Source organism: Salvia splendens, chromosome 5 (assembly GCF_004379255.2).
Source record: "Salvia splendens isolate huo1 chromosome 5, SspV2, whole genome shotgun sequence".
NCBI lineage: Eukaryota > Viridiplantae > Streptophyta > Magnoliopsida > Lamiales > Lamiaceae > Salvia > Salvia splendens.
The window spans coordinates 34,833,538-34,860,284 of record NC_056036.1 but is presented as its reverse complement, the minus strand read 5'-3'; the positions used below and the strand labels follow the sequence as shown (position 1 = coordinate 34,860,284).

The 26,747-nt window shown below is 35.4% G+C and overlaps 1 protein-coding gene and 1 pseudogene across 1 annotated transcript; both read left to right on the top strand.

Moving 5' to 3' along the window:
* Positions 1 to 12,153: 12,153 nt before the first annotated feature.
* On the top strand, positions 12,154 to 14,878 carry LOC121802010 (probable 1-acyl-sn-glycerol-3-phosphate acyltransferase 4). The gene is made up of 4 exons (XM_042201530.1): positions 12,154 to 12,260; positions 13,074 to 13,794; positions 13,913 to 14,043; positions 14,415 to 14,878. The coding sequence occupies exons 2-4, from the start codon at positions 13,223 to 13,225 to the stop codon at positions 14,852 to 14,854; spliced, it is 1,143 nt and encodes a 380-aa protein (XP_042057464.1). The 5' UTR covers positions 12,154 to 12,260; positions 13,074 to 13,222; the 3' UTR covers positions 14,855 to 14,878.
* Positions 14,879 to 20,318: 5,440 nt separating this feature from the next.
* Positions 20,319 to 20,835, top strand: LOC121803858 (annotated as a pseudogene).
* The last annotated feature ends 5,912 nt before the right edge of the window (positions 20,836 to 26,747 follow it).

Here is a 26,747-nt window from a genome sequence, read left to right as displayed (position 1 = left end):
AAATCATTTGATAGTTATTTCCAAGTTTCAACAGACATTTATATATAGTGCAAAGGAGGTTGAGATCTGATATGATTCGAATTGTATAAGGCATATATGTAACGAGAACTGATTGAGCTTTAATTGAAAATAAATCTTCACAAAATGGCGAACATGTGCATGACCTCTGAAGAAACGAAGAACCACCGAGAACTAATGAGCAAGAACAAGAATATGTGAAGCGCTTGAGTGAGAAAAACGTTGATCTTTTATTGATGTGAACCAAGAGAATGAACTTGCAGAATGAAAACTCTATACTACTGGACTAACTACAACTACATTTATACTAATTGCAACAAGATAAGAAGTGAATAAGCAATCACTCCAAAACAGTTGAAACTGCCGCTGCAAATGCCAACGGCTAGTTTGTAGCTCAACTAACATTTGAACTAACCAATCTTGATCTTGTGTTGTAGTCTTCACTCTTGATTCCATGCAACTCCACATGCTGAGATGAGCCATCTTTTCTAACAAACTCCACCTTGGCTTATCCAGCATGTCTTAAAATTTTACAGCATGTAAACCAACAAGCTTACAACAATATTGAAACTCCACCTTGGCTTATCCACCTTGCCTCCCTTGCAAACCCCCATTTGTCCATTTTCAGATACAAAGGAGCATCCATTCCTTTCAAGGGTACCAAGAGATATTAGATTTCTTTTGACCTCCGGGATGTACCTTACTTCAGCAAGAACCTTAACACTTCCATCATTAAGCCTGAGCTTGACACTGCCAATTCCTTTGATGTTGCAAGACTTGTTGTTTCCCAGCAATACAGAGCCATTGCACTCAACAAGATCCATAAACCACTCCAGGTGTGGACAAATGTGGAAGGAACACCCTGAGTCCATAATCCAAGACCCTTTAGTTATCCTATCAACCACATTCATTACTTCTGCTACATCTTCAGGATCACTGCTAATCTGGTTCGAGTGAGCCTTCTTCTCCTCGGCTTGCTTCTTCTTCCAGCCATGGCAGTCTTTCTTCAAGTGTCCAGGCTTCTTACACCAGAAACATGATCTAGTCTCCTTCATCCCAGAGCTTTGATTCTTGTGATCCTCAGCTCGTTTCTTGAACTTGGGCTTGCTGAATTTCTTGATGTTGAGAGATTCAGCCTGAGTCTCTTGCACCTTAGATCCATTCTTGTGCAATTCCTTGGCCATGAGAGCCGACTGGACCTCACTAAATGTGATCTGCTTGTCTCTCCCATAAAGAATTGCATCTCTAAGCTGATCAAACGAGTCAGGCAACGCATTAAGCACCAAGATTGCCTTGTCTTCATCACTTATTTTCACATCAACTGCTTCAAGATCGTCCACGGACTTGTTAAAGTCTTCAAGTTGCTCCATTATAGACTTTTCTTCCGAGAAGCTATAAGAATATAGTCTTCTCTTCATATAAAGGCGATTGGCCAAAGATTTAGCCAAGTATATATCATCGAGCCGTCCAAGAATACCTGATGCAGTTGTCTCCAATTGCACCTCACGCAGGACCTTGTCTCCAAGACATAGGATCAAGACGCTATGGGCCTTCGATTGCATCTCCTCCATCTTGACCCGAGTTTTCTCATCCGGTGCAGGACTCTTTTCCTTGTCATCAGAATTCGCAGGCGCAAGAACAGCTCCCAAACCCTGCTGCACCAGAATTGCCTTCATTTTGAGTTTCCACAAACCGTAATCGTTTTTGCCGGAGAACTTCTCCACGTCCAACCTTGCTGCCATTGCTAGTTTTGTAAATTGGTGAGATTCGTCTTCCCACAGACGGCGCCCATTGAAGAAACGAAGAACCACCGAGAACTAATGAGCAAGAACAAGAATATGTGAAGCGCTTGAGTGAGAAAAACGTTGATCTTTTATTGATGTGAACCAAGAGAATGAACTTGCAGAATGAAAACTCTATACTACTGGACTAACTACAACTACATTTATACTAATTGCAACAAGATAAGAAGTGAAGAAGCAATCACTCCAAAACAGTTGAAACTGCCGCTGCAAATGCCAACGGCTAGTTTGTAGCTCAACTAACATTTGAACTAACCAATCTTGATCTTGTGTTGTAGTCTTCACTCTTGATTCCATGCAACTCCACATGCTGAGATGAGCCATCTTTTCTAACAACCTCTTATGCGGATTGTGGGTTCGTAACCAACAAGCCGACTTCATCCACGGACCGCGGGTTTGGTACTACCATACCAACATGCCACAAGAAATGTTTTGCCTCGGGCAACTTCAATAAAATAAGCATAATTTTTTGTACTAAGCTTTTGATTGAGGTGTGCAAGGTATATATAAAAATCATTCAAAGATGAAGAACGTGGCGGAACTAAGAAATTGACCGAAACTCATATTTTAAATTAAGTTTTTAAAGGAAATATGATGTCATTTCATGTTTTTTTTTGTCTATATCGTGTATAAAGAACCTTTTTTTTCTAATGTATGATGGAAACATGAACACATTTCATGTGTTTTGTGATCAAATATATAACTTTAACAATTTTTTTATGTTGTTCGTTGTTCAATTTTAATGTTGGATTCATTATGATCAAATGCGTTTCAATTTGAATAACTATAGAATAGCTCTACGAAACTCAATTTAGTCTTAATTTCATATTTTTCAACTGCTACATTATTAAAACAATCATGATTGTACATAAAACCGACTAATTTACATAGTACAAATCAATTGGCCATATTTATAATCATTTTATATTCATAAAAAATGGATATGATTTTGTTTCAGCAATACAAATTAATTTAAATGCTATATAGCAATACAAAATTTATTAATACTAATATAATACCCTCTGCAGGCTCCGTCCCAATGTAGATAGAGTCATTTTTTTACACTCATTTTACAAAAACGGTACTAATAAATAGTTAAAATAGAGAGAGAATAATGTAGGGAAAAGTCTTTCTTATATTATTCTATCTTTTACTTTTCCTTTTCTATTTTAACTATTTACAATACTTTTTATAAAATATGTGCAAAGAAGAAACGACATAATTACCTTGGAACCGGAGGGAGAATATATGATAACTGAAATGTCTTCCATTGTGCATAGTATGGCTCCAATTAGAGGTCGAAAGAGGCGGTGGTTTCTTCTTACTAATTTATCGTACCAATTAATTATTGTATATCTATATGGACCATGTAGTAATTAGGCCTGGCTAAATCCGAATTGGAACCGAATCAATATCAATTATAAAATAGTTACATTGATTTCATTGAAATATTTACGTGATACAAATATATTTGTAGTCAAAACATTTATAAAGAGTTAGAAATTAAACAAAATAAGAGGAAACATCTAATTAAACACCATAATAAAATTAATCAAAGTACGACAATTAAAGCATAATTAATCACAAATTAAGAGCAAAACAATTTACCAAAATTTCACCTAATAATCAAAATTCAAACACAATTTGTAAAACAACACTTCATGATGTTCATACTTCATCCAACAACAGTAAAAAAAACACATAATCAAGTGCTTGATTTTCACCCAACAAAACATACTACTATTACTAATTGAAAATCAATATTGAAATTAAAAGCAAATCTAATTGTACTAACCAATAGCCGACTTCACTCAAAATACAAAACCGGTATTGACCTAAACACTGACATGTCAGTTATCATTAATCGATAACCGATCGGTTCCGATTCAATTATCGGTTAACCGAGGAACCGTTTACCCAGGCTATTAATACTTTGGTAATTAAAAACACAACTAACATGTTTAGTTTCGACAATACGTCAATAATGTTAAATTGAAGGATAAAGCTATGTGGCCATAATGTGGCTGGCCATAAATGACATTTAAGTAAATATATGTATTTTTGGATATTAATAATTTAATTGTCTCATTTAATGCTTAATTCAATTGACAATATTACCCTTAGCATTAGTCTTTAATTGTAGTTTCTTTTTAATTCATTTATTCCATTCTTTTTAGAGTAATTTGTTACTCAACTTTTTTACTACTTTATTTTTATTTTTATTATAATTGTATCATCTTAATGGAGTAATAGTTATTTTAATTTAGTTATTACTGTACTCCATAATATATAATCAATAAGATAATGATGAAGTTATCTAATACTATAGTAGTAATATGCTTAAATTTTTTTATACTTTTTTCAAATGAATTTAAGGTTATTTGAAACTATCAATTCAATATAAAATTAATTAAAACATCTATTTTAACTCTGTATCGATCCAACATTTGAATATCAACTCAATTTAATCTTCACATAGAAAATTGAATTAAGAATAAATTGATTTAATAAGAGATCAATCAAAACTTCCCTGGTAAAAGTTATAGGACTCATTACTTTAATAAGTTGCTTAAAAGTCAAACGTCATTTTTGTCAATTTTTCGTAATTATCATTTTGGGATTAATTCAGTTAATGTAAATTGAAAAAAAGAGAATTTGAATTTGAGTATTTGTTTATAACATAAAGACTCCTTGCAATTTTGTCGTAGAAGTATATTGTGTCACTTAATAATATTTATAAATATAATGTCCTTACAATTTATTTTACTTCTACATAAGTAGTATTTAATATTTAAGGGTATATTAGTCTTTAAAAAATTGCTACTCTCTAGATGCATAAATTTCATGAATTGTACATTAATTACACAGAATTATAATAATTTTTTAATATTATGGCTGGCCATAATGTGGCCATTTAGCACTACTCTAAGTTGAATTAGCCTTGGTTGATCTGTTTATTGCTCTTTTCCCTAAATAAAGCACTCTCCATTAATTGAAATTTAAAGGAAAGTTGCAGTTAACTCTTAGAGCACCCGCAACGCGTGCCGCCGGCGTTCCGCGTGCCGTTCCGCTGGAACGGTTTCGCCGCGGAACGCGTTGCAGCGCTGCATTCCGCTCCCGTCCCGTTCCCATTCCGTGCCGGGTGCCGACGGCACGTAATGCGGCACGGAACAAGCCGCCACGCGCCTGGGCGACGTGGCCGATCCCCGTGCGTGCGTGCTTCCCACTCGCCGGCCCGCGAGTGGGACACGTCAGCAATGAAGCAATAATTATTTTTTTTTTATAAACATCGAAATTTTTAAAAAAAAAAATTTTTAAACGATGTCTACCACGAGACTAAGCCGAAAGGGGCCCGGAAGCGCAAATATACAATGCTTCGTGCTCACTTTGGCCGAGTCGATTTACAGGTCAAAAAATTCTGCGGGATCTACTCCACCGAAGCGGCGCACTACCAAAGCGGAGCTTCGGGCGCCGACATACTGAGGGCGGCTTTGCGCGCCTTCCACCATGACACCGGTGTACAGTTCAAATATGTTGATATTTGGTAGCTCGTCAAGGACGAGGAAAGGTGGGCCGGTGGTGTCCGCTCCAGCTCGGGATCAACCTCAAAGCGGACGAAGCACACGACGAGCGGCCAGTACTCGTCTGGTGACACCGATGCGCCCAGTGATCGTGGCACGCAGGAGGTTGGGGTTACGGCCGCCGAGTACGAGGGATCTAGCCGTGGGCGCCGTCGTCCGCAAGGGACGAAGGCGGCGAAAGCGGCTAGAGCGAGGAAGGGCCGAGGAGAATCAAGCCAGTCGGCCTCGGGATCGGGCTCACAAGGAGGCTCGAACACACTTATGGTGGCGTACATAACCGCCACAATGGCGGACACTTCCGCTTCTCGTACGCCCAATACACGGCCTGGTGGAACGGAATTGTGCATATGGCAGGACTACTTGGTCTTCCCCCTCCCCCTAAACCTCGACCGCCTCCGGAGGATGATTCGCCGGCGGAGTAGTTTTTTTATTTTCCCACGTTTAATTGTGTGTTTTTTATTGTGTGTTTTTTATTTTTTTAGGATTTGAATTGTGTGTTTTTTTTAATTTTTTTAAGTTTAAGTTGTAATTTTTTTTAATATTGTGTGTTTTTTAATAAAGTATGTTTGTTTTTTAATAAAGTATGTTTGTTTTTTAATAAAGTGTGTTTATTTAATTTAATTTAGTTGGAAATAAAAATAAAAATTGAAATAGAATGAATAGTAATTTAAGGAACGGTTAAGGAACGGTTAAGGAATGGAGGGTTGCAGGTTCCGTTCCTTAGTTAAGGAATGGAGTAAAAAAGTACAGTGGGGCCCTCAAATAGTGGTTTAAGGAACGGTATAGGAACGGTATAGGAACAGCGTTGTGGATGGCCTTAGTACTCTCTGACTCTCATTAAAAACGGAGTCCTATTTCTCTTCCCACGGTCAAACATCGATCAAATCATCAAATTTAAAATTTCTATCCCATATATTATCATTTATATTAAGTTGTCGCATAGTTGTGATGGCTAAAAAAAACTACTCCTAATCTTCATGTTACTTCACTATATTTATACTTCACCTGCCAATAAATATTCCAATTTATTAAAATGGGGTGTCCATATTATATAAATTATTTCATATTTCCTTAATAAAAATAATTAAAATACAGGATTCATATATACAATCAAAACTAAATAAAATATAGTATATTGATGGACTGTATTCAAATAAGAGTATATGATAATTTTTTCGGCAGATGTATCGGCCTGGTTGCGTTCCAATCAATTGCAGGCGATTAGACTTTGTCATCGAATATTCTAATTTTTCTATTGTACTAGCATTATTTTGAATTAAAAATATATTCAACGCAGTTTGTGTCCATAAACGATACAATAATAAATCAGTGCTCTACCAAATAGTTTATGCATAATATCATACAGTGTACCTTATTTAAGTTTGTTCGGACTTGGGATCAATCTTGAATTGGTTTGAAATTACGTTTAATTAACCTGGAAAAACTCTATTAATTTTGGATAAGATATTCACAATAAGTTGCTATATTAATTAGAGTGAACTACAAAAATGTTCTCAGGATTATGCGTTTATCTCGGTTATAATCCCTGTACTTTAAAAATATCGCCAGACATCCCTGGACTAAGGGTTTATCTCAAAAATGATCACTTTTCACTGTTTTAGGTCGAAAATGCCCTTTTGGGGGGTTTTGGGGGATTTTGGCAATTTGGTCTTTTACACTTTTAATATTTTAAATCTGATATTATTTCAAAATTATCATTCTTCTTCCCTTTTGTCATTCTTCACTTTGTTTCTTTATTTCAATATTAGATTTAATTTTACAAAATTAAATTTTAAATTTTAATTTTTAAATATCAATAAATTTTTTAAGTATAAAAATTATTAAATAAAAAAAATTAATAGTCATAATCAATATTTGATAGTGTCTAATATTTAATCAATAAGGTATGAAAACCCCTTAGTTTTAATCAATATTTAATAGCTTTAATCATAAATAGATCATATAACACGATTTATTCTGAAATAAATATGTATCTAATGTAAGACTAATATAATTTTTGTTTACTAATTTGAAAACAATCAAAATTTACTAGAAAATTTCAACAAAAATACTCCTATATAAAATTTTTAGTAGGAATAAATTTTTAGTCAACTTCATAATATTCAATCACAAGCAATTATAACAACCGAACGAAGGCTAAATAGAATAGCTCTTATTTTTCCATCATGATTAATATTATTTTTCTGTACTTCTTCAATTCAGCTGAATATTATATTAAATAACAAAAATTAATAGTTTTACTCAATATTTATAGTGTCCATGAATTAATAGTTTTAATTAAAAAAATTTATTGATATTTAAAAAACAAAATTTAAAATTTAATTTTATAAAATTAAATCTAATCTTGAAATAAAGAAACAAAGTGAAGGATGACAAAAGGGAAGAAGAATGATAATTTTGAAATAATATCAGATTTAGTACATAACTGAAATAATATCAGATTTAAAATGTTACAAGTGTAAAAAGACCAAATTGCCCAACCCCCCCCCCCCCCCCAAACCCCCAAAAGGGTATTTTCGATTGAAACCAGTGAAAAATGACTATTTTCGAGATAAACTCTTAGTCAAGGGATGTCTGGCGATATTTTTAAAGTCCAGGGACTATGGGCGAGATAAACCCAAAGTCCAGGGACTATAGCGAGATAAACCCATAATCCATGGACCATTTTTGTAGTTCACTCTATTGATTAACTTCTTATAGCAATTAAATCTGGTTAGAGATTTTTATATAAGAGTGAACTACATAAATGGTACCTGATCTTTCACTTTTGCACATAAATGGTACCTGATCTTTATTTTATATCGTTTTTGGTACCTATAAATCACATTTTTGGTAACGGATGCGATTTTCACCCCAAAATGCCCTCTAAACAAATACATTTTTCCATTTGTGTCATAGAGGATATTTTAGGCATACACAAAACTAGTAACAAAAGTGATATGGAGGGTCCTCTTCTAATGCTTATAACACCATAATCCAAAACTAAGATTAAATCTACACTCTTGGATTTTGAAATGAGTGGATGAGATTAAAGCTCACAAATTTCAATAAATAGTAGACAAAATATCAACAAAAATGTAATATTGTCATTATGTTATCATATGATATTTTTCGTGGGTGTTTTTTTATATCAACATAGTGTATTACAAATATCACTAATATGACATGAGAATATCAACACAATTACAAGAAAATATCAATACAGTTTTATTGATATTTTAGCTACACTATATTGAGATTTTTTTTGCATTTGTTGATAAAATCTGCTTATCAGCATTTACGAAAATTGAAATATAATTTATCAAATGTCATCACTGAAGACTGTCTAAGAAAGTGTAGTGCAATTGATATTTCTCAATCCAACAGGTCTAGAGGATTCGCTAGATCACAGGGTCTAGGAGATCATGAATCTATCAGAAATGGCCGTTGGATACACTTTTCCTGCTTCAAAACCTCAACCCACTATACTATTGGCTAGTATAGGGAAGTAAATGATCTATCCCATGAGGACAGACGTGCTACGAAACTGCATTTGAGATGTTTTGGGAGGGGTTTGATTGCTGTCACGCAACAAGTGGGTCGAGTATTTAAGCTACTAGACTTGGGAGATAAAACTAGACTACTCTATCTACCGGGTCCAGGAAACGAACACGTACGGCGCATGCATGACTCGGAATGAAAAATTAACTTGAGAAACAAGACCAACAAACTGGAGAGTAAACTGACTTTCCTAAAGTGGCCAAACAAACTAGCACAGAAAGTGGGGACCAAATTTCCCTAAGTAGCCAGGTGCTGAAAAGCTGTAGAAAAGTAAAAGGACAAAGCAGAGAGAACAGACAGATTGCAAATTTGATCCTAACTACTAACAAACTTCATCTTCTTCAGGAATCCGAAGGGAAAACAGAATAAAACAGAGTAATAAACACCATGAAAACTGAGCAAGTTCCATATCTGAAATTAAACAAGGAATTAAAGGCTAAACTCAACAGATCTAAACTACTGGGCTTAGCAGATACGAGAACAAACAGTAAACAACCATAACCATGCAGAATTTAAACAGCAAACTCCAGATCCACTACGATTCACAAAATCCCAACGTCTCCACAATCAGATCCACCCAATCCAACCACAATCCAACAGATCTCAACTCCAAACATCCAACCAACAACAAATACGAAATAGAAAAGCTGAAAATATTGTCAACTCTACGAGATCCAACAAAAACCAACAGAAACTTCCATAATATTTAGAACTAAGTTTGATTCCAACAGATCCAAGTTAGAAACAGAAACTACTAAGCTAAAAACAGCAAGTACTTAAAAATGAAAGCTAGTCCAAAACAGAATGTAAAATATTGTTTCCTCGCCCACGCAGGACGGTGTTAAACAGCAGCAAAACGAACTAGAACCACCACGGTAGCCGGAAATTCCCCTTATCCAAGCGTGTAGTAAACTGAAGTGTATTTCGAAGTGAATGTGTGTGAAAATGGATGAGAGATGGAACATGGTCGAGAAAAGATTATCTTCATTCTTCAATGTTGAGCTCTTTATATAGGCGAGGCTCTGATCCCTAGGGCATCCTCTCTGTGAATTGACGCTTGTACCCCTGAGTAGGATCTTTTAAAGTCTGCTCTTGCTCCATTCTGCTTCTGTCGCCATCTTCTTGATTCTCCTAGGTCGGAGCGACGACTTTTGGTTTTCCACTTCAAATTCAACTCATTTGCATCTGCCAGGTCAATCAACACAAACTCCTCGGGCCGGTAGATTTCTTACGCACCTGAACTTAGAAACATACATTAGATTCCAAAAAGACGGAATTTTAACTCAAAACCAATGCATGAAACGAGCCTTATCAATCACTCGAACATCGTCAGAACATAAGCAATTGAGATATCGTTGGAATCCTTATAAAATTATCTTTAACTAGATATATTTTTTGCGAAAAATAATTTAAATCGAGAGAGTTGCGTAAATTTAAAGTTTTGAAATGATTTTGATGAGAGAGAATTGACATTAATACCCTTTAAGTTTATTTAATAATTTTTAAATTTGAAATATAATCCATATGACATTATTTCAACCACTAGATCTCATAATCTAATGGCTAAGATTTGATCTTAATTTGTGATTGATAATTAGTTAACTATTGATCAATCCTCTATAGTATCTTCACTCATTCTCCTCACTCTTTATACTATTATTATTAATCAATATTAATATTATTATTTTAATATTATAAATTAATAATTAATTTATTTTTTAATATCATTCAAATATACTTAATTATAATTATAGTTATAATTATATTTAATTATTATAATAATATTACTGTTACAGTACTAAAAACCAATAGTAATTAATTATAGTATAATTATTTAAATTATTAATCATATAATATTATATAATTATTATTATTATTTTATATTAAATTAATAACTAATCAATATAGTCTTAATAAAAATTTAAAATTGTGAATTGTATTCATAATTATATAAAGAGTTGAATATTTTTAGTTAGGTGTTTCAACTCTAAAAATTTTTAGAGTGTAAAATAATTTAATAAAAAATATTCAATTGATTTAATTACTTTAAATAATTAATTTAATTAGGTGTTTTGTTCTTGATTTATATTATGAATGCAATTAGATGTATGTATAAAACACTAAAAAGAAAGAAGAGAAAAGAAAAAAGAGGAAACATACTAAGGAGAAAAAAGAAAGAAGAAAGGAAGATAAAATACTAAAAAGAAAGAAGAAAATGAAGAAAAAAGAAAGAAGAAGAAAAAACTAAGGAAGAAAAAAAGAAATAAGAAAGGAAGAAAAAAAAGCACATGTTTGGTACTATTTAATTGAAATTTCCAAAAATATCCTCCATAAAAAAATCACATATTTGGTACCTAAGGTTATTTTTGTCACGGAATACCAAAAACGATATAAAAAAAGATCAGGTACCATTTATGTGCAAAAGAGAAAGATTAGGTACCATTTATGTAGTTCACTCTTTATATAATTACTCCCTCCCTCCTAGTTTTAGAGTCCTGTTTTCAAATTTCCGTTCGTCCCGGTTTAAGAGTCTCATTTAAAATTTACCATATTTGGACATAAAATTTAACATCATTGTTGATGAAATTTGCACTCAGATGCCATTACTTTCATAAAAATAAAACAAAACAAAATCCTAAACATACAAAAAGTCAATAGGGTCACACCTTCCACTACATCACTTCAATTATATATTACACACTCCAACAACCACTACCTCACTTTAATTCTTACACACTCCAACAATTTCTTAAAACTCGTGCCCTAACTAATTGCACTCCTAAATTGGGACGGAGGGAGTATTAGTTATAGTGATGGCATATTTGGGGAATGACACGAGATTTTAGGAGATGTTGTTTTGTGTGTTAGGTGGCGAGAAAAAAATGTATATTTATATTAACGTGAGAGAGAACTTTTTCCAAAAAAAGGAAATGTGACATTTTTATGAGACAAACTAAGGAAAATGTGACATCTATTATGGGATGGATGAATTATAAAATAAAAAGTCGTTGTATCTACTTAATATAATTCGTGCATAGCGTAAACCCAACATTAATTATGTTTTGCCAACCGCTAAAGTGACTTCATAACGATAGGATGGTCCACACCAGATTGCTTCTCCAAACCATTTCCAAGGTTTCTAGAACTAGAAACCAAGTTTCTACGCATATACCAACAGCTATATTTTATTCATATATACCCATCGCATAATTTGTATTTGTATCGTTTGGATATATATTGGAAGCTGGACGTGCACCGTTCTCGCTTTCGGAACACAAATTTCGTCGTTTCCAATCAGGTATAAGCCTAAACCAGATTAAAAGTATCGAAAAACATGGATTTTATTTATCTCTTTCTCGATCTTCTCCTTCAGTAATTGTGATTTACTTCGCGCGTTCCCCTGTTTTTAGATGATTATATATGATTTTTCGTTGTTTTTTGGTGATTCAACGAATGCGATCGAATGATTCGCTGCGGTGACTTTCGTTTTTTGTATTTGTTAATCCGATAGATTCGCAAATCTGGAAATTTTTAGCTGTATGGAATGGATATTTGTGGAAATTTGGGACTGCCATGCAGTTTTGAAAAATTATGAGGTGGAACAACGCGATTCATACGACTTTTCTGTTTTATTGGAATAAAATTTGACGTCGGCTGACAGCTTCTGTATATGTTAATGGTCTCTTTCTTTTTTCTCCTGATATGATACTGATATTGTTAACTTGATGTTGCGATTTAATTTCATGCTGCTCTTTCGTTATTGACTACTGAGCATTCAATGAACTCTATTTGGGGTAAAAACTGAATCTCTGGCTTATTTGGGAGTTTCGACGTTTGAGGTGCTATTTACCTGCAAAAAGGAAATCGTGTCACTAACTTTGCCTTGATACATCATCATCTTCTGATTCGATCATAGGGTTGTGGCACTGTCACACATGTATTTTTAAAATTTCCATAACTGTATATACTGAAAATGACTATAACAGTGAAGGAAATTTTGATACACATGTGGTAGCATTGCTTTTATTTTATTAATCTGATGTTCAAAATATTGAGCGATCTCTGCATTTGCTATTTTTCATATTGATGATGGATACTGATGTCGTTGCAGATGTGAGATCGATCGATGGACTTTAGCAGTGTTATAATAAGCAGTCTGGTAATGAGATTCTCGAAGAGAAGAATATCTTGATTGTTAAGAAGCTCTCTTGTCTGGTGCTTGTGTTCTGGCCAAAGAAGTGAAGGCTAATTCAGTTGAACATGGAGATTAATCAGTCCAATGAATCTACCAAAAACTTGAGGCACTTCCCACTGACTCCGTTTAGAATTTTCAGGGGTCTGCTATGTTTAGCGGTATATCTTTTGACTGCGTCTATGTTCTTGGTGTATTTTGCACCTGCAGCTGCTGTTATCCTACGACTATTCAGTCTGCGCTGCAGTAGAAAAGCTGTGTCTTTCTTGTTTGGCCTATGGCTTGGTCTCTGGCCATTTTTGTTTGAGAAGATAAACAAAACCAGGGTTATATTTTCTGGTGATCAAGTTCCAGTGGAAGAGCGTGTTCTCATAATCTCCAACCACAGAACCGAGGTTGACTGGATGTATCTATGGGATTTTGCTCTACGGAAAGGATGTTTGGGGTACATTAAGTATATTCTAAAGAGCAGCTTGATGAAGCTGCCGATTTTTGGCTGGGGATTTCACATTTTAGAGTTCATCCCAGTGGAGAGAAAGTGGGAAGTTGATGAACCAGTAATGAATGAGATGCTCTCAAGCTTTGGCGATCGTGAGGATCCATTGTGGCTTGCTGTCTTCCCTGAAGGAACAGATTACACGTAAAGCCTCTGCTTTTCTCTTGCTCGCTGCAGTTTTTTCAGACATTCGTATATCAGCTTTTTTTATCCCTCTTCTTTTTATGACATTTCTGATTTACTGCCCGCTTACTTCATGCAGAGAACAGAAATGCATGAGAAGTCAGAAGTTTGCAAGGGAAGGTGGATTGCCAATACTTAAAAATGTCTTGCTTCCGAAGACAAAGGGCTTCAATGCTTGTTTGAAGATCTTGAGGGACTCTCTGGATGCAGGTTTTTTCTCTCGATTGTTTTCTGTTAATCATTTGGGATGGTCATTTGAAAATTATGATCTAGTGCAATACGCCTTCACCAACCAGTCTTTTGTCTACTAATCATGATTAGTTATTGATTATCTTGGCCTAATGCATAAAACCTTTGTACCGTGATTCGTGAGTTAGTTTTGTAATGGTTCTGTTTGGCACTACATACACGATTGTTGATGTCACTTGAAGAAGATGTGTTAGGATCATGGGAGTTCACTTTGTGTGATAGGATCAAATTTGAAGGATTAGATGACCAAACACGTTTCAATATTAAGCAAACCAGCAAATACTCTGCTGTCATAATATTGCAGGTTCATAAAACTCACCTCATATTGGCAGTTTATGATGTAACTATAGCCTACAAGAACCGATGCCCTTCTTTCATGGACAATGTATTCGGTGTGGACCCTGCTGAAGTGCACATGCATATTAGACGCATCCCTCTGCAGCAAATCCCCGCAACTGAAAACGAAGCTGCTACATGGCTAATGGATGCTTTCGTACTAAAGGATCAGCTGCTCACTGATTTCATCGTGAATGGTCATTTTCCTGACCAAGGAACAGAAGAGCAACTCTCAACAGTGAAATGTGTTGCTAATTGTGCAGTGGTGATTGCTTTTACTGGCCTATTCTTGTTTCTAACATTTTTCTCATCCTTTTGGTTTAAAGTTTACGTTTGCTTAGCTTGTGTATACCTAGCTTTTGCTAGCTATTTTAATGTCAGACTAAAGTCTGCAGATACATTCGTCAAAGGTAGATCCATGAAGAAAAGTTATTGAACTGATTGATTATTGTGCTTTCAATCAATTAGACGTTCAATCTTCTCCCTTTATATTGCTACGCACTACAAAAATAGCTCGCCCCACAGACAAAATCTGTGTTCGTTGCACTTTGTATGAAAATTCTCTTACAAATATCTTCACTGTTTACGTTGCCTATTCAGCTTGTGATGAATCAATCCGTCACTGTTTGAAATGTTTTTATTAATGACACGTTAACTAAACGCTAAGGCCATCTACAACGCTCTCACTATACCGTCCCTTAAATTAGTATTCGCGGGCCCCACTGTACTTTTTTACTCCATTCCTTAACTAAGGGACGGAACCTGCAACTTTCCGTCCCTTAAATTACTATTCATTCAATTTCATTTTTTTTAATTTTTTTTCCAACAAATTCAATTAATAAACAACACACTTCATTAAAAATAAAATAACATTACAACATAAAATTTGAAAAAAATAAAAAAAAAATAATTAAAAATCCAAAAAAAATTACAAAATACATAATTTAATTTTCTCGGCCAAAGTTTGCCCAAATGTGCTCCATTAGATCATCTTGGAGTTGGGCGTGGGCGGAAGAGTCACGTGTCCTTGCCCGAATAGACAACCGTTCTTGTATAGAAGGATGCACTCCACTTCGAGCCGGACTACTTGCGGTTGAGCTTCCGGGGGCTTCAGGGTCGAACCAATTTCCCGCCTCGGGTCCTTCATCTTGGACAATCATGTTGTGCAAGATAATACACATATACATGATGTCGACCATGCTCTCCATGAACCACGTACGAGCCGAGACTTTGATAATGTTGAAGCGCGCTTGGAGAACCCCGAACGCCCACTCCACATCCTTCCGAGCAGCCTCCTGCTTCTGCGCAAAAAGCGGCTGCTTTGCATTCACAGGCCTGGGGCACGTCTTCACGAAGGTTGGCCACTTCGGGTAGATGTCGTCGGCAAGATAGTACCCCATTTTATAGCGCCGGTTGTTAGCGGTGAAGTTGATGGTCGGCGCTTTACCATCCAAAACTTCGGCGAAGAGGTCGGATTGGTGGAACACGTTTATGTCGTTGTTCGAGCCGGGGACCCCGAAGTACGCATGCCAAATCCATAGCCGGTAGTCGGCGACGGCCTCGAGTTTAACGGTGGGGTGGGTGCCTTTATGGCCGCTCGTGAACGACACTCTCCAGGCCACCGGGCAATTATTCCATTGCCAGTGCATGCAATCCACGCTGCCAAGCATTCCGGGGTATCCGTGCATTTGTTCGTGAAGGCGGAGCAGAAACTGGCAATCTGTCGTGCTTGGCTTCCGGAGAAATTCGTCGGTGGAGGCTGCCCGGACGCCTTTGCAGAATTGGAGCAAGCACATTCTCCAAGTGTTGTCTCCAATGTGGAGGTATTCGTTGAACACATCCGCCGTTTGTCCAGTTGCAAGCTGACGGATTGTTGCCGTACATTTCTGCAGCGTCGTGTGGCTGGGACGTCCGACGGCGTCGAACCTTTCTTGGAAGAACTCTTCCCGGGCTGCCAATGTATTTGCGATGTGGAGAAATAGCGGTCGCCGCATGCGGAAACGGCGACGGAAGTAGGTATCTTCCCACACCGGGTTATCGCAGAAGTAGTCGCGGACTAACCTTGCGGCGACTTCCTCCCGGTTACGATGGATGTAAGTCTGGGAGCGTCTTTGGGGCGGCGCGGCTTTCTCCGCTTCTCGGCGTCAATCTTCTTCAAATGATTCTTCCATTATTCGACGCATTTGCTCATACGGATCCATGAGATCGATTAAATTTGGGGGAAGAATAAAAGAGATATGATTTGAGATGAAAATTGGAGAGGAAATGAAGATGATTTGGGAAGAATAGATGTGTAATTGTGTGTGAAATGAGGATGAATTAGGAGTATTTATAGAGTAAAACGGCTATAAAAACGGTAACATTACCGTTTGCAAATTTTTAATTTTTTTTTATTTTAATTCGATTTTTTTTAAAAAAATGATTTATTGCATCAGCGTGACGAATCCCACTCGCAGGCCGGCGAGTGGGCGTCACGCATGGCCTGGGAGCTCGCCAAGTCGCGGGAGTGAGTGGCGAGCCGTAACGCAACGGGTCTCGGAGGGACGGGCGGCCCGGCGTGACAGTGATGGGACGAGACACTACAATGCGTCCCGCCACCGATCCGTCACTCCGTAACGAAACACGGGCCACCCGCGTAACGCGTTGCAGGTGGCCTAAGCGTTGCAGCTATGGGCATACAACAAAAGATATTCATAACTAGTAGCACTCATAATCGGGTACTATTCAGGTACTTAAACCCAATCATGACATCAGTTAATCCAAAAAAAAATATCATTACACCAATTTTCTCATACTTGAACCCATAATTTAGGGTTTCAGGCTCCCAAAATCCACTAGGTATCTGGTTGGAATTGGGTATACCAAAACACGAGACCTAATTTAGAGCCCTAAAAATACTTGCTTAAACAAGATTGGAAGTTACATTTGTATATTTAATGATTACTTAATAACTCAATGATACAATCTGTATAAAAATTAGTAGTACATTATAATCAATGAAATGCAATTTCCATAAAATGAATTTGTGAATTTGTGAAATTGAGATTTGCTTATATTATGAAATAAATTAATTATCATGTTTCAGTCTTAAATTAATACTGATTCCTTATAAAGAAGTAGGTTCCTGACTTATATCAAATTCGGATCATGTGCGTATCTATATGCTAGGATTAAGATGAGGAACTGACGAGTTGAATCAACTCTTTTCCAAATCTGGATTTAGCACTTTATGAAGTTGTATTTATTAATAAAAGTGAACTAGGAGTACTATGTTTTGCATGTGTGGGTCAAATGATAGATTGATTAATGCTTGGACCAAATGTCACGAGTTCAAGCCTATCATAGTACGACCTTTAAAAAGTTATGTTTATTTGTCAATAAAAGAGTGAACTACATAAATGGTCTCTGGACTTTGCCGTTTGCACGTATGCGGTCCTTGGACTTTAATATTTTCACATTTTTTTGTCCTTTTGCACTTTTTTTTTCTTCATTTTTTCACATTCCAGAGACCGCAAATGATAATTTTAAAGTTCAAGGACTGTGCAAACGGAAAAGTACATGGATCATTTTTGTAGTTCACTCTATTAATAAAGATAATTTTGCAGATTTTTTGGAAAAAGAAAGAAAGAAAAGGTGCTCTCCAATCAAAGTTGCGTTATTGAATTTTGTTGTCTTCATTCTTATAATCTGTTCAAATTACTTATTTTCATAATTACAGATGATTTGAAGTATACATGGGAAGACTCTCCAATTTACAGAATAGGTTATTGAAATATTATGAAAATTATAATAGTTTAGACTTATTTTATTGAAGTTTTTTGTTGTAATTGAGTTAGATGGTTTAAGTTAATGAAACTTTTATGAAATATTGTACTACTACTTTTTAGAAAAATGAGTGCAGAGTTTTCTAGTTTATAGTTTTTGGATAATTTTATGCAATTTTGATTTTCATGTTGGGAAATGTTTTATTGATTTTGATTTTTTCAGATAATTCGGTTCGGTTTCAATTTTCGGTTCAATTGATTTAAGCAAAAAAATGAAGCAAAAAATGAATATTCACCCCTAGTTGAAATCACATATAATAGTAGCAACAGCAAGAGTAATTTATTTAACATATGTAGCAACATAGACAATGTGTTCTTTATATTTTATGAATACTGGTTTTTTGCTTTCAAGATAGTTATTTAAATTATGAAATTTGATCAAATTCTAATCAGATCCTTACAATTTGAAATTGAAATGTTAAATAAAAAAGTTTCAATTATCCCGTCAGCATAAAAACGTAGCGATGTTTAAAAGAACATTGTTTTAATAAAATATGTAAAGAAAAAGAATGAAAAAACTCATTTTAATTAAACAATATTTTTTAAGCATCAACAAAAAACATCTTTTAAAGATGAGATAATTGAGAAAAATTATAATTTTGTAATTTAATATTATGTTTTTGAATATTTTAGAACATTTCTTTAACCAAATTTTCATGATTTAAATAATTATTATTCCTTTTCATAATTAATCGATCACACCAAATCGGTTGACATTCCTTACCATTCCATCCTTTAACTATTCATGACCTCACACCACTTTTAACCTTTTTTATTTCATCCTTAAACTAAGGAACAACACCTGCAACAATTCATTGCATCCCATAACTATTCATTAGTCTCACTATTTCATTCTTCAATTTAAAATACAATTAATAAAATGTCATTACAAAACTTCAAAACAACATTACAAATTCCTAAAATTAAAATTTATATAATTAAATTCTAAAAATTAAAAAAGTCACAATTTAAATCATAAAAACTGAAAATTATAAGTAAATTTTAATATTAAATTGATTAGATTAAAGATTTAGTTAGATTTATAATTAACCATTAATTTGGTCAAAACACCATCGACAGTTAAATTTAAAAAGAATAATGTTAATTCTGGATCAAAATATATTGATTAAGACCCAAGGTAACACTTTTATTGTATAGAATCAAAATGTTTTTAGGACAATATAAGGGACTAAATATGTGATTTAATCTAAAAAAAATTTATCAGAGTTGTGACTTGTGATGCTCATCCGACAATCCACAGGAATTGATTCCATGAAAATCCAATAGAAAAGAACATGCATTGTGGATTAAAGAGATTTCATTGGATAATACTACTGATAATGATAAAATGTTAAAGCGTAAGCTTTATCCTTATTTTTGATTCACATGAAGAAAATATTCCCATATCCATAACAACAAACATTAATGAGATTCAAATCTAAAACTAAAGTTTTGAAGGAAAAAATGTCAATTTTAGTGCAAAGGAGTAATACTCCTTCCGTTTTTTAAAAATAACAACTATCTTCATTTTGGATCGTTCCTTAAAATAGAAACTTTAGAATCTTTCTATTTTAGGACATGTACCCTATGATCCACTAACTCTACCTTCTCTACTTTTTCTCTTCCCCTCTCTTACTTTACTCATTTTTCTTTTCCTCTCTCTTACTTTACCAATTGTGCATTAAAATTCGTGTCGTTTCAAATGTTTTTATTTTTTAACTACGGAGGGAGTAGATAAATAATCCCTCAATCCTCTAAAAATAGAAACTCTTTTTTTGCCCATTCCCTAAAAGCAAGAAACTTTCTATATAAAGAAATTTATCTTTAACAAGGTCAGATCCATTTTTGGCTAACATATTTTTTTTCTATATCTCTTACTCTACTTATTTTATATTAAAATATGTATTGTTTTAAAAGTTTCTATTTTTAGGAGATAAATATTGTACGCGGAGAGGAAACTACTAAGCAATTTCTTGTGAAAATTTGGCCGTTTACTGTCTCACAATTTTACAATTTCTATATAAACCCATCGTTGTTTCCAATTTCCAAACCTTCAAATTATATTCTAAACTAGCAATGGCGATTGCAACCATTATTACAAAGCCCTTCAGCAGCAGGGTTTTCAAACTCCGCCACCCCTCCACCGCCGCCAACCGAAGCCGCGTTGCCAAAATCCGGCAGCAGAGAAGAGGAATTCCGGCGGGTTATCCGGTTCTTGGACGCCGACAACGACGGAAGCATATCGGCGGAGGAGCTGACGGCTTACTTCGGCAGCGTGGGGGAGGCGGTGTCGCGCGAGGATGCGGAGAGGATCATCGGGGAGTGCTCGGGAGGAGGGTCGTTTCTGCTCAAGTTCGAGGAATTCGTGAGGGTGATGGAGGGAGGCGGCGACGAGGAGGTTCTCCGGCAGGCTTTCGAGGTGTACGAGGAGGAGAAGGGGAGCGGCTGCATCACGGCGGAGGGGCTCAGGCAGGTGCTCACCCATCTTGGCCACGTCAAATCGCTTCGTGAATGCAAGGCCATGATTGGGGTCTTTGATCTTGATGGCAATGGGGTTCTTGATTTCCATGAGTTTTGCAAGATGATGACTTGATTTCATTTCTTACTATAACAAAACAAAACAAAACAAAACAAAACAACATTTATGTTCAATTAATTGTGAATTCATTGTAATAGATTGTTACTATCTTTTATTACAAATTTATTAATTAAAAACAATGAGTTTTACTATCTTTTCTGACTGATTTTCTAACATTATTTGGAATAATGCTGCATACACAAAGTAAATTAGTAAGATCAAATATAGTTATGTATGCCGTGTGAATTCGTTTTTCTTCTTTCCTTTTTATTTTGTTTGGATACATGATTAGTTTCTTATCAAAATCCTGGGTGAAACATATATAGCTGTAGTCCAAAAATATGTTAATAATTGAAGTATACTATATTTTATTTCATAATACAATTATACAAATGTATGCATACATATATAGGAAATCCTATGGTACGTTATTGTTTTTTAATCTACATACCATGGAATTAAATAATGATGATGATGTATATAATAGTGCTATATAATACTATCATAATTTTCTATATACAGTAATACAGTACTGTATAATACTATTATACTGAAATTGCTATATATCTTCTATATATTATTATTGCTATATAGTACTAATATTATACAGAACTTGCTATACAATATTATTCTTATATATATAACTATGTATTCTATATTTGTGAAGGAAAATCTAAATACTACTCCTCCACAAAGCTTATTAATTACTATATGGAGTACTAATAATCTCTCCATGATTCCATCCACAATCGAGACTTATGGCTCCATTTTGGATTATACACAAAAATCAATCACTTTTTATTTTTAGTTTTAGCAAGTCTTTCATTAGTACCCCTAACATTTTAGTTATTTTTTTCTATCTATTTATAAATTAGTAACACTGAAATCTGTATTAACTGTACACAATCAAGACTATTTGATTTTGAAGCTTCAAGAAGTTAAATATGTTAAGTTTGGTGTCCTTTTCTTTTTGTATAGCAAACAAAATAAATATAGGTAATAGTAACAAATAATATAATCCAATAACTGCCCATGCAGCAGCAGCAGCAATAAATGTGTCATCCTCTCGCCTCGAAATACTGCTACTATGATCTGCCACAAATTAACCACAGTAGATATAATATAGTTGCTGTAATTGTGCCATCATAATAATCAGTTATATAGTTGCTGTAATTGATTGCATATGCCATTTGGTGCCATCCACAGTTCGAGTTTCGACCTAATCTTAAATAATAATTTATATATTAGGATTACATGAAGGAAATTAATTTTGTTGTTTAAATGAAAATTTAGTATTTTGTGTTATATTCTTAAATCAATTTGATTAAAATTTATAAATATAAGTTTTTTTTAAAAAAAATAAGAAAATAGTAGTTTAAAATAATCATATATTTATAATTAAACATAAAATTTATTCAATTTCACGTCCTCATAAAGATTATTTGAAGATTGAAATGATACCACAAACTTAGATTATTTACTTTTTTACTCCATGCTCTTAGGCAAGAGCACAACACCCACATCCATACTCTTCCGCAAGGACATGCTCAAGCGTCCCACCATTCTATTATTTAATTTAAATAAAAACATTTCCACAATATTAGAATGCATTAAAATTACCTGAAATACTATTACAAATTACAAAAAAAAAAAAAATTACATAATTCAAATCCTAAAAAGTAAAAATTACATAATTAAAATCCTAAAAATTTAAAATTACATAATTAAATTCATAAAATTAAAAAAACCCACTACTTGTAGCCGAATTTCGCCCAAATGTGATTGATTAGGTCTTCTTTAGCTCAGTGTGGGTTCAGGTATCGCGCATTATGTGTCTTGTTTCGATCCTCTCGCCCACCGTCGTATGCACATTTCGGCGTGGGGGAGACCTCGCGGTTGAGCTTTCAGCTTCATCATCGTCATAAAAGTTGGCCGCCATCGGTCCTTCGTCAGCTATAATCATGTTGTGCAATATAATACACGTGTACATGATGTTAGCGATATTGTTAACGTACCACAGCCGAGGCGGGGCCTTCACAATGTTGAATCGGCCTTGAAGGACCCCAAAAGCTCTTTCGACATCTTTCCGAGCAGACTGTTGACGCTGCGCAAAAAGAACCCGTCTCGGGTCTTGCGGATTGCTGAACGTCTTCACGAAAGTCCACCGGTTGTGTCTCTACTTAATTGAAAGTATTCAACACAGGCGAACAATGTGTTGACAATACGCATAAACAACCGTTTTGACATGCGAAAACGGCGCCAGAAGTAATCCTCCAGAAACCGCGACTGGTCGAAAAAATAGTCGGCAACGAGCCTTTCGTTGGCTCCTTCCCGGTCACGAGGGATGTAGCGACGAATTGATCTAGTTGGTCGAGGAGGAGGGGCAGGGGTAGTGGCGGCGACATAGGCTTCATAGGCGGCACGGTATTGTTCATAGTGTTCTTGTTCTTCACGCTCCGCTTCCGCCATGATATAGGTGAAATCCATTTTTAGAGAGGATTTGAGTGAGAGAGGAAGATGTAGATGAGTTGAATGAAAAAAATATGAATGAGAGATGAATGGGAGATGATTTGATGTGAAAAATGGATAATGAATGTATGTATTTATTGATGATTTTGGTAATACAAAATTATAAAAAAATCAAAAAAATTTAAAAAAACGGTAATAAAACAGCCATATTATTGGGAATCTGAAAATATATATTTTTTTAATTTTTGGTATTATTTTTTCTTTTTTTGAAAAAAAAGAAAAAACGAAATTGCCAACGGCATTGCCGTTGGCCAATCAGGAAGTCCGTTGCAGAATCGTTATAAATATACCACCAGCGGTCAACCACCATTTTTACGTGTGCTTTCTCCATGTGCTCCCCTTCCCCCGTATACTGCCATGGCTTTGAACCAGTTCACTACATCAAACTCAACATGCTCAGGGTGGCGCCATAACTAACAAGTTGTAGATCTGATGGATTGGCTTCGCGCTGTCCTTGAAGAACAAGTTAAGGATATCCTGCGGATTGAACCTATAATCGATATCCGTGATTGGATTTTTTCGGGTATCAGATCCCGAAATCCAAAAAATAATAAGAAGAAAGAAGAAAGAAGAAGAAAAGAAGTAAAGAGACCACAGAGAAAAAAAATACTTCTAAACAATAGAAATAAATACTGTAATTGACAAAGTTTGGATAAAATTCAACAAAATTTATCAAAAAAATCAAGCTTCGAACAAATCAAAAGAGGATCAGATACATTTCTATCAATCACGAAGATAAGCTGATTAAGGAAAACAACACAAAAACAAATAAATTGAGAAAGTTAAGCGGAAAACCAACTAGATTTACCAAAAAAAAAGGTCGATCTTGAACAAATCAAAGTATTAGTGAAATCAGATGCAGCTCAATCGATCCTGATGCAATTAGAGAGTCTACTTTAATCCAATATAGAAAATCAGATTTTGAATCATTTATGCTGCTTAATTAGAATCTACTTTGATCTTTTATATTTTCCAAAACTTAGCTTATGCCAGAATCTAGTGCATCACCAGATGCTTCGACCCTGTCACGACCGCATTTTCTAAGGATAGAAAACACGGTTGATCGCGACTAGGGGAGGATTAAAGAAGCGGCGAAAGAAATAAGGGGAAAATAAAATCAAGCATTGGTTGCGAGACATGGCTAATCAAGTGCTGATACATAGAAGAAAAGATACTCGATCATGAAATCTCGAGTATTTGTTTATAAAAATTTCAAAATATCAGAGTTTTGAACAAAATAGACCTGAGTCTTTTAAGATGCACAACGGAAGCAAATGAACGCGGTTCCATGTATGAAGACATGAACCTCCGAGAGTCAAAATCTGACGGAATTAAATGTCTTGTCTCAATAGCACTTCCTCCACCACTTCGCTACCCAACCTGCACATTTAGAAATATATGCAGGGCTGAGTACAAAAAGTACTCAGTGAACACAATGCCGAAAATTACACATATTCATTTGAAAATATTGTCAAGCCATCATCACAGTAACACTCGGGGATTTATTGAAAAGACCCGAGCTTACTAAAAATATCACATTGGGTTGCAACCCCTTTTTCCGGTACTTAGCCATATCTGATCACATTGTGCCGTCGAGATGGTGTTCTCGCACGGTCACCTTCTCTGCCCATCATGTCAGAGGTATTCTTGTGCCGGGAAGGTGGCCACCTTCCACGGTCACCTGCTCTGCCCAACATGTAAGAGGTAGCTTGTGTACACTAGTCCGAGCGGGGACACCACCCTCACTGGGACCCGAATTCGACTTATATCATCATTCATAATTCACTTGGCCGTAGCCAACAGATAGGCATCATACACAAAACATTTATGGCATGACAACATCATTAAAATCACAAACATGTGTTCTTGTTTTCATAAAATACGATTTGTATTTTAGTATAAGAAAGCTCACCTCGTTTGCTTAAAACTCCTTAACTTGAATTTTCCTGATTCCACCCTTAACTCACGGTGATAGCCTTTTGAAAACAAACAACGTACTATTAAGACTCGAGAAATTCACATGCTCATAGGAATGCATGCCCCTACTTTATTTCTTTTATCATTTGTTCGCCTTTAGAAAATTTTAGAAACTTGCATATTAATTAAATTGGGAAATTTAATTAATAGCATTTCTTTATTAAACTTAATTATTTCTGTGGCTTGAGAACGTCGTCTCCCTCTTTCTTTCCATTTCCTTAGCGGCCGCCCGAGGCGTCGATTGCGACGCCGGTCGGTCGCTTATGCCCAAAATTTCTCCGTTGGCTCCTCGTATTTTCAACCACGATGTCGAATTAAAATCCCAAAATTATATAAGCGCTTAACCGAATTATCGCAAGCATTCCCCTTTGTTAAGAAAAATTTATATATTCCGGACTTGGGATAAACTATTCATACTTCAAAATTATTTCGGGATTTAATTAAATAATTCGTCACGATTAATTATCGGCCCAAAGATTTATTTAAAAGGCCCAAGACTTAATTATTTTCACACCTTATATCTACAATTTAAAATTTTAAAGCCCAAAACAATTATTAAGTCATCCTTATCTCTCCATTTTATTTAGTAATGCCCAACTAAAAAGAATGGCCCAAATCAATTAATTCATTAGCCCACAACTTAAGCCCAATTAAAGAAACCATAGGTTAAAGACCTAAGTCTTCTTCTTCCTCATTTCACAAATACGCAGCACCCTCTCCTCTCTCACTTTCTCTCTTCTTCCTCTTCTCACGTTCAAATCAGCCGCCGCAGCGGATCCGCCTCTGTCGCACAGAGCCGCAGCCGCTGCTGCTGGACGCCGATGCTGCCGCTGCTCTCCGCACGCTGCTGTACCGTCGAGAAGCGCCGCTGCTCCGTCGCCCGTCGGGTTTGGTCAGCGCCAGTGCCCCGAAACCATCCCAAAACGTCCCACATCTAACCCGACAACCCCGCACAATCCCGAAACAACTCCGATTCAACCCGAAACAGCCCCGCAGGTAAGTTCTTATGTTGATTTCGTGAGATACAAGTTCAATCCTTGGATTTGGTTTTGTTTTGATTACTAGATTATTGGATTGGTTACTGAGTTATGAGATGCACACAAAAAAAATTGAGGCTGTTGTAGAGGAATTGATGTACCTTTGGAGAGGAGGAATTGCCTAGCAGCAAAAGGAATTGTATTCACGGCAGTTTGGTTTCTTTTGCTTGATCGAGCAGTTGCAATTGCAAGAAGATTTCTGTGTGTTGTTTTCCTCCGATTTGTATGAGATTGTGTTCTGATTAATATAGAAGGAGGGGTGGTTGAAGAAAATGATTGTGATATCTATATACAATGCACAAAAGATGGAGTGAAAGTGACGGTGTAGCAAGTTGCCTACATATTCTTATCTCCAAATTATTCTCCTTCATCAGGAAGGAATAT

What these genes read in the sequence shown, in the direction of transcription:
- LOC121802010 (XM_042201530.1), top strand. Translation starts at nt 13,223, where the DNA reads ATGGAGATTAATCAGTCCAATGAATCTACCAAAAACTTGAGGCACTTC. An exon ending in CCTGAAGGAACAGATTACAC is followed by an intron (nt 13,795 to 13,912) that starts GTAAAGCCTCTG and finishes TACTTCATGCAG; the next exon opens with AGAACAGAAATGCATGAGAA. An exon ending in GAGGGACTCTCTGGATGCAG is followed by an intron (nt 14,044 to 14,414) that starts GTTTTTTCTCTC and finishes TCATATTGGCAG; the next exon opens with TTTATGATGTAACTATAGCC.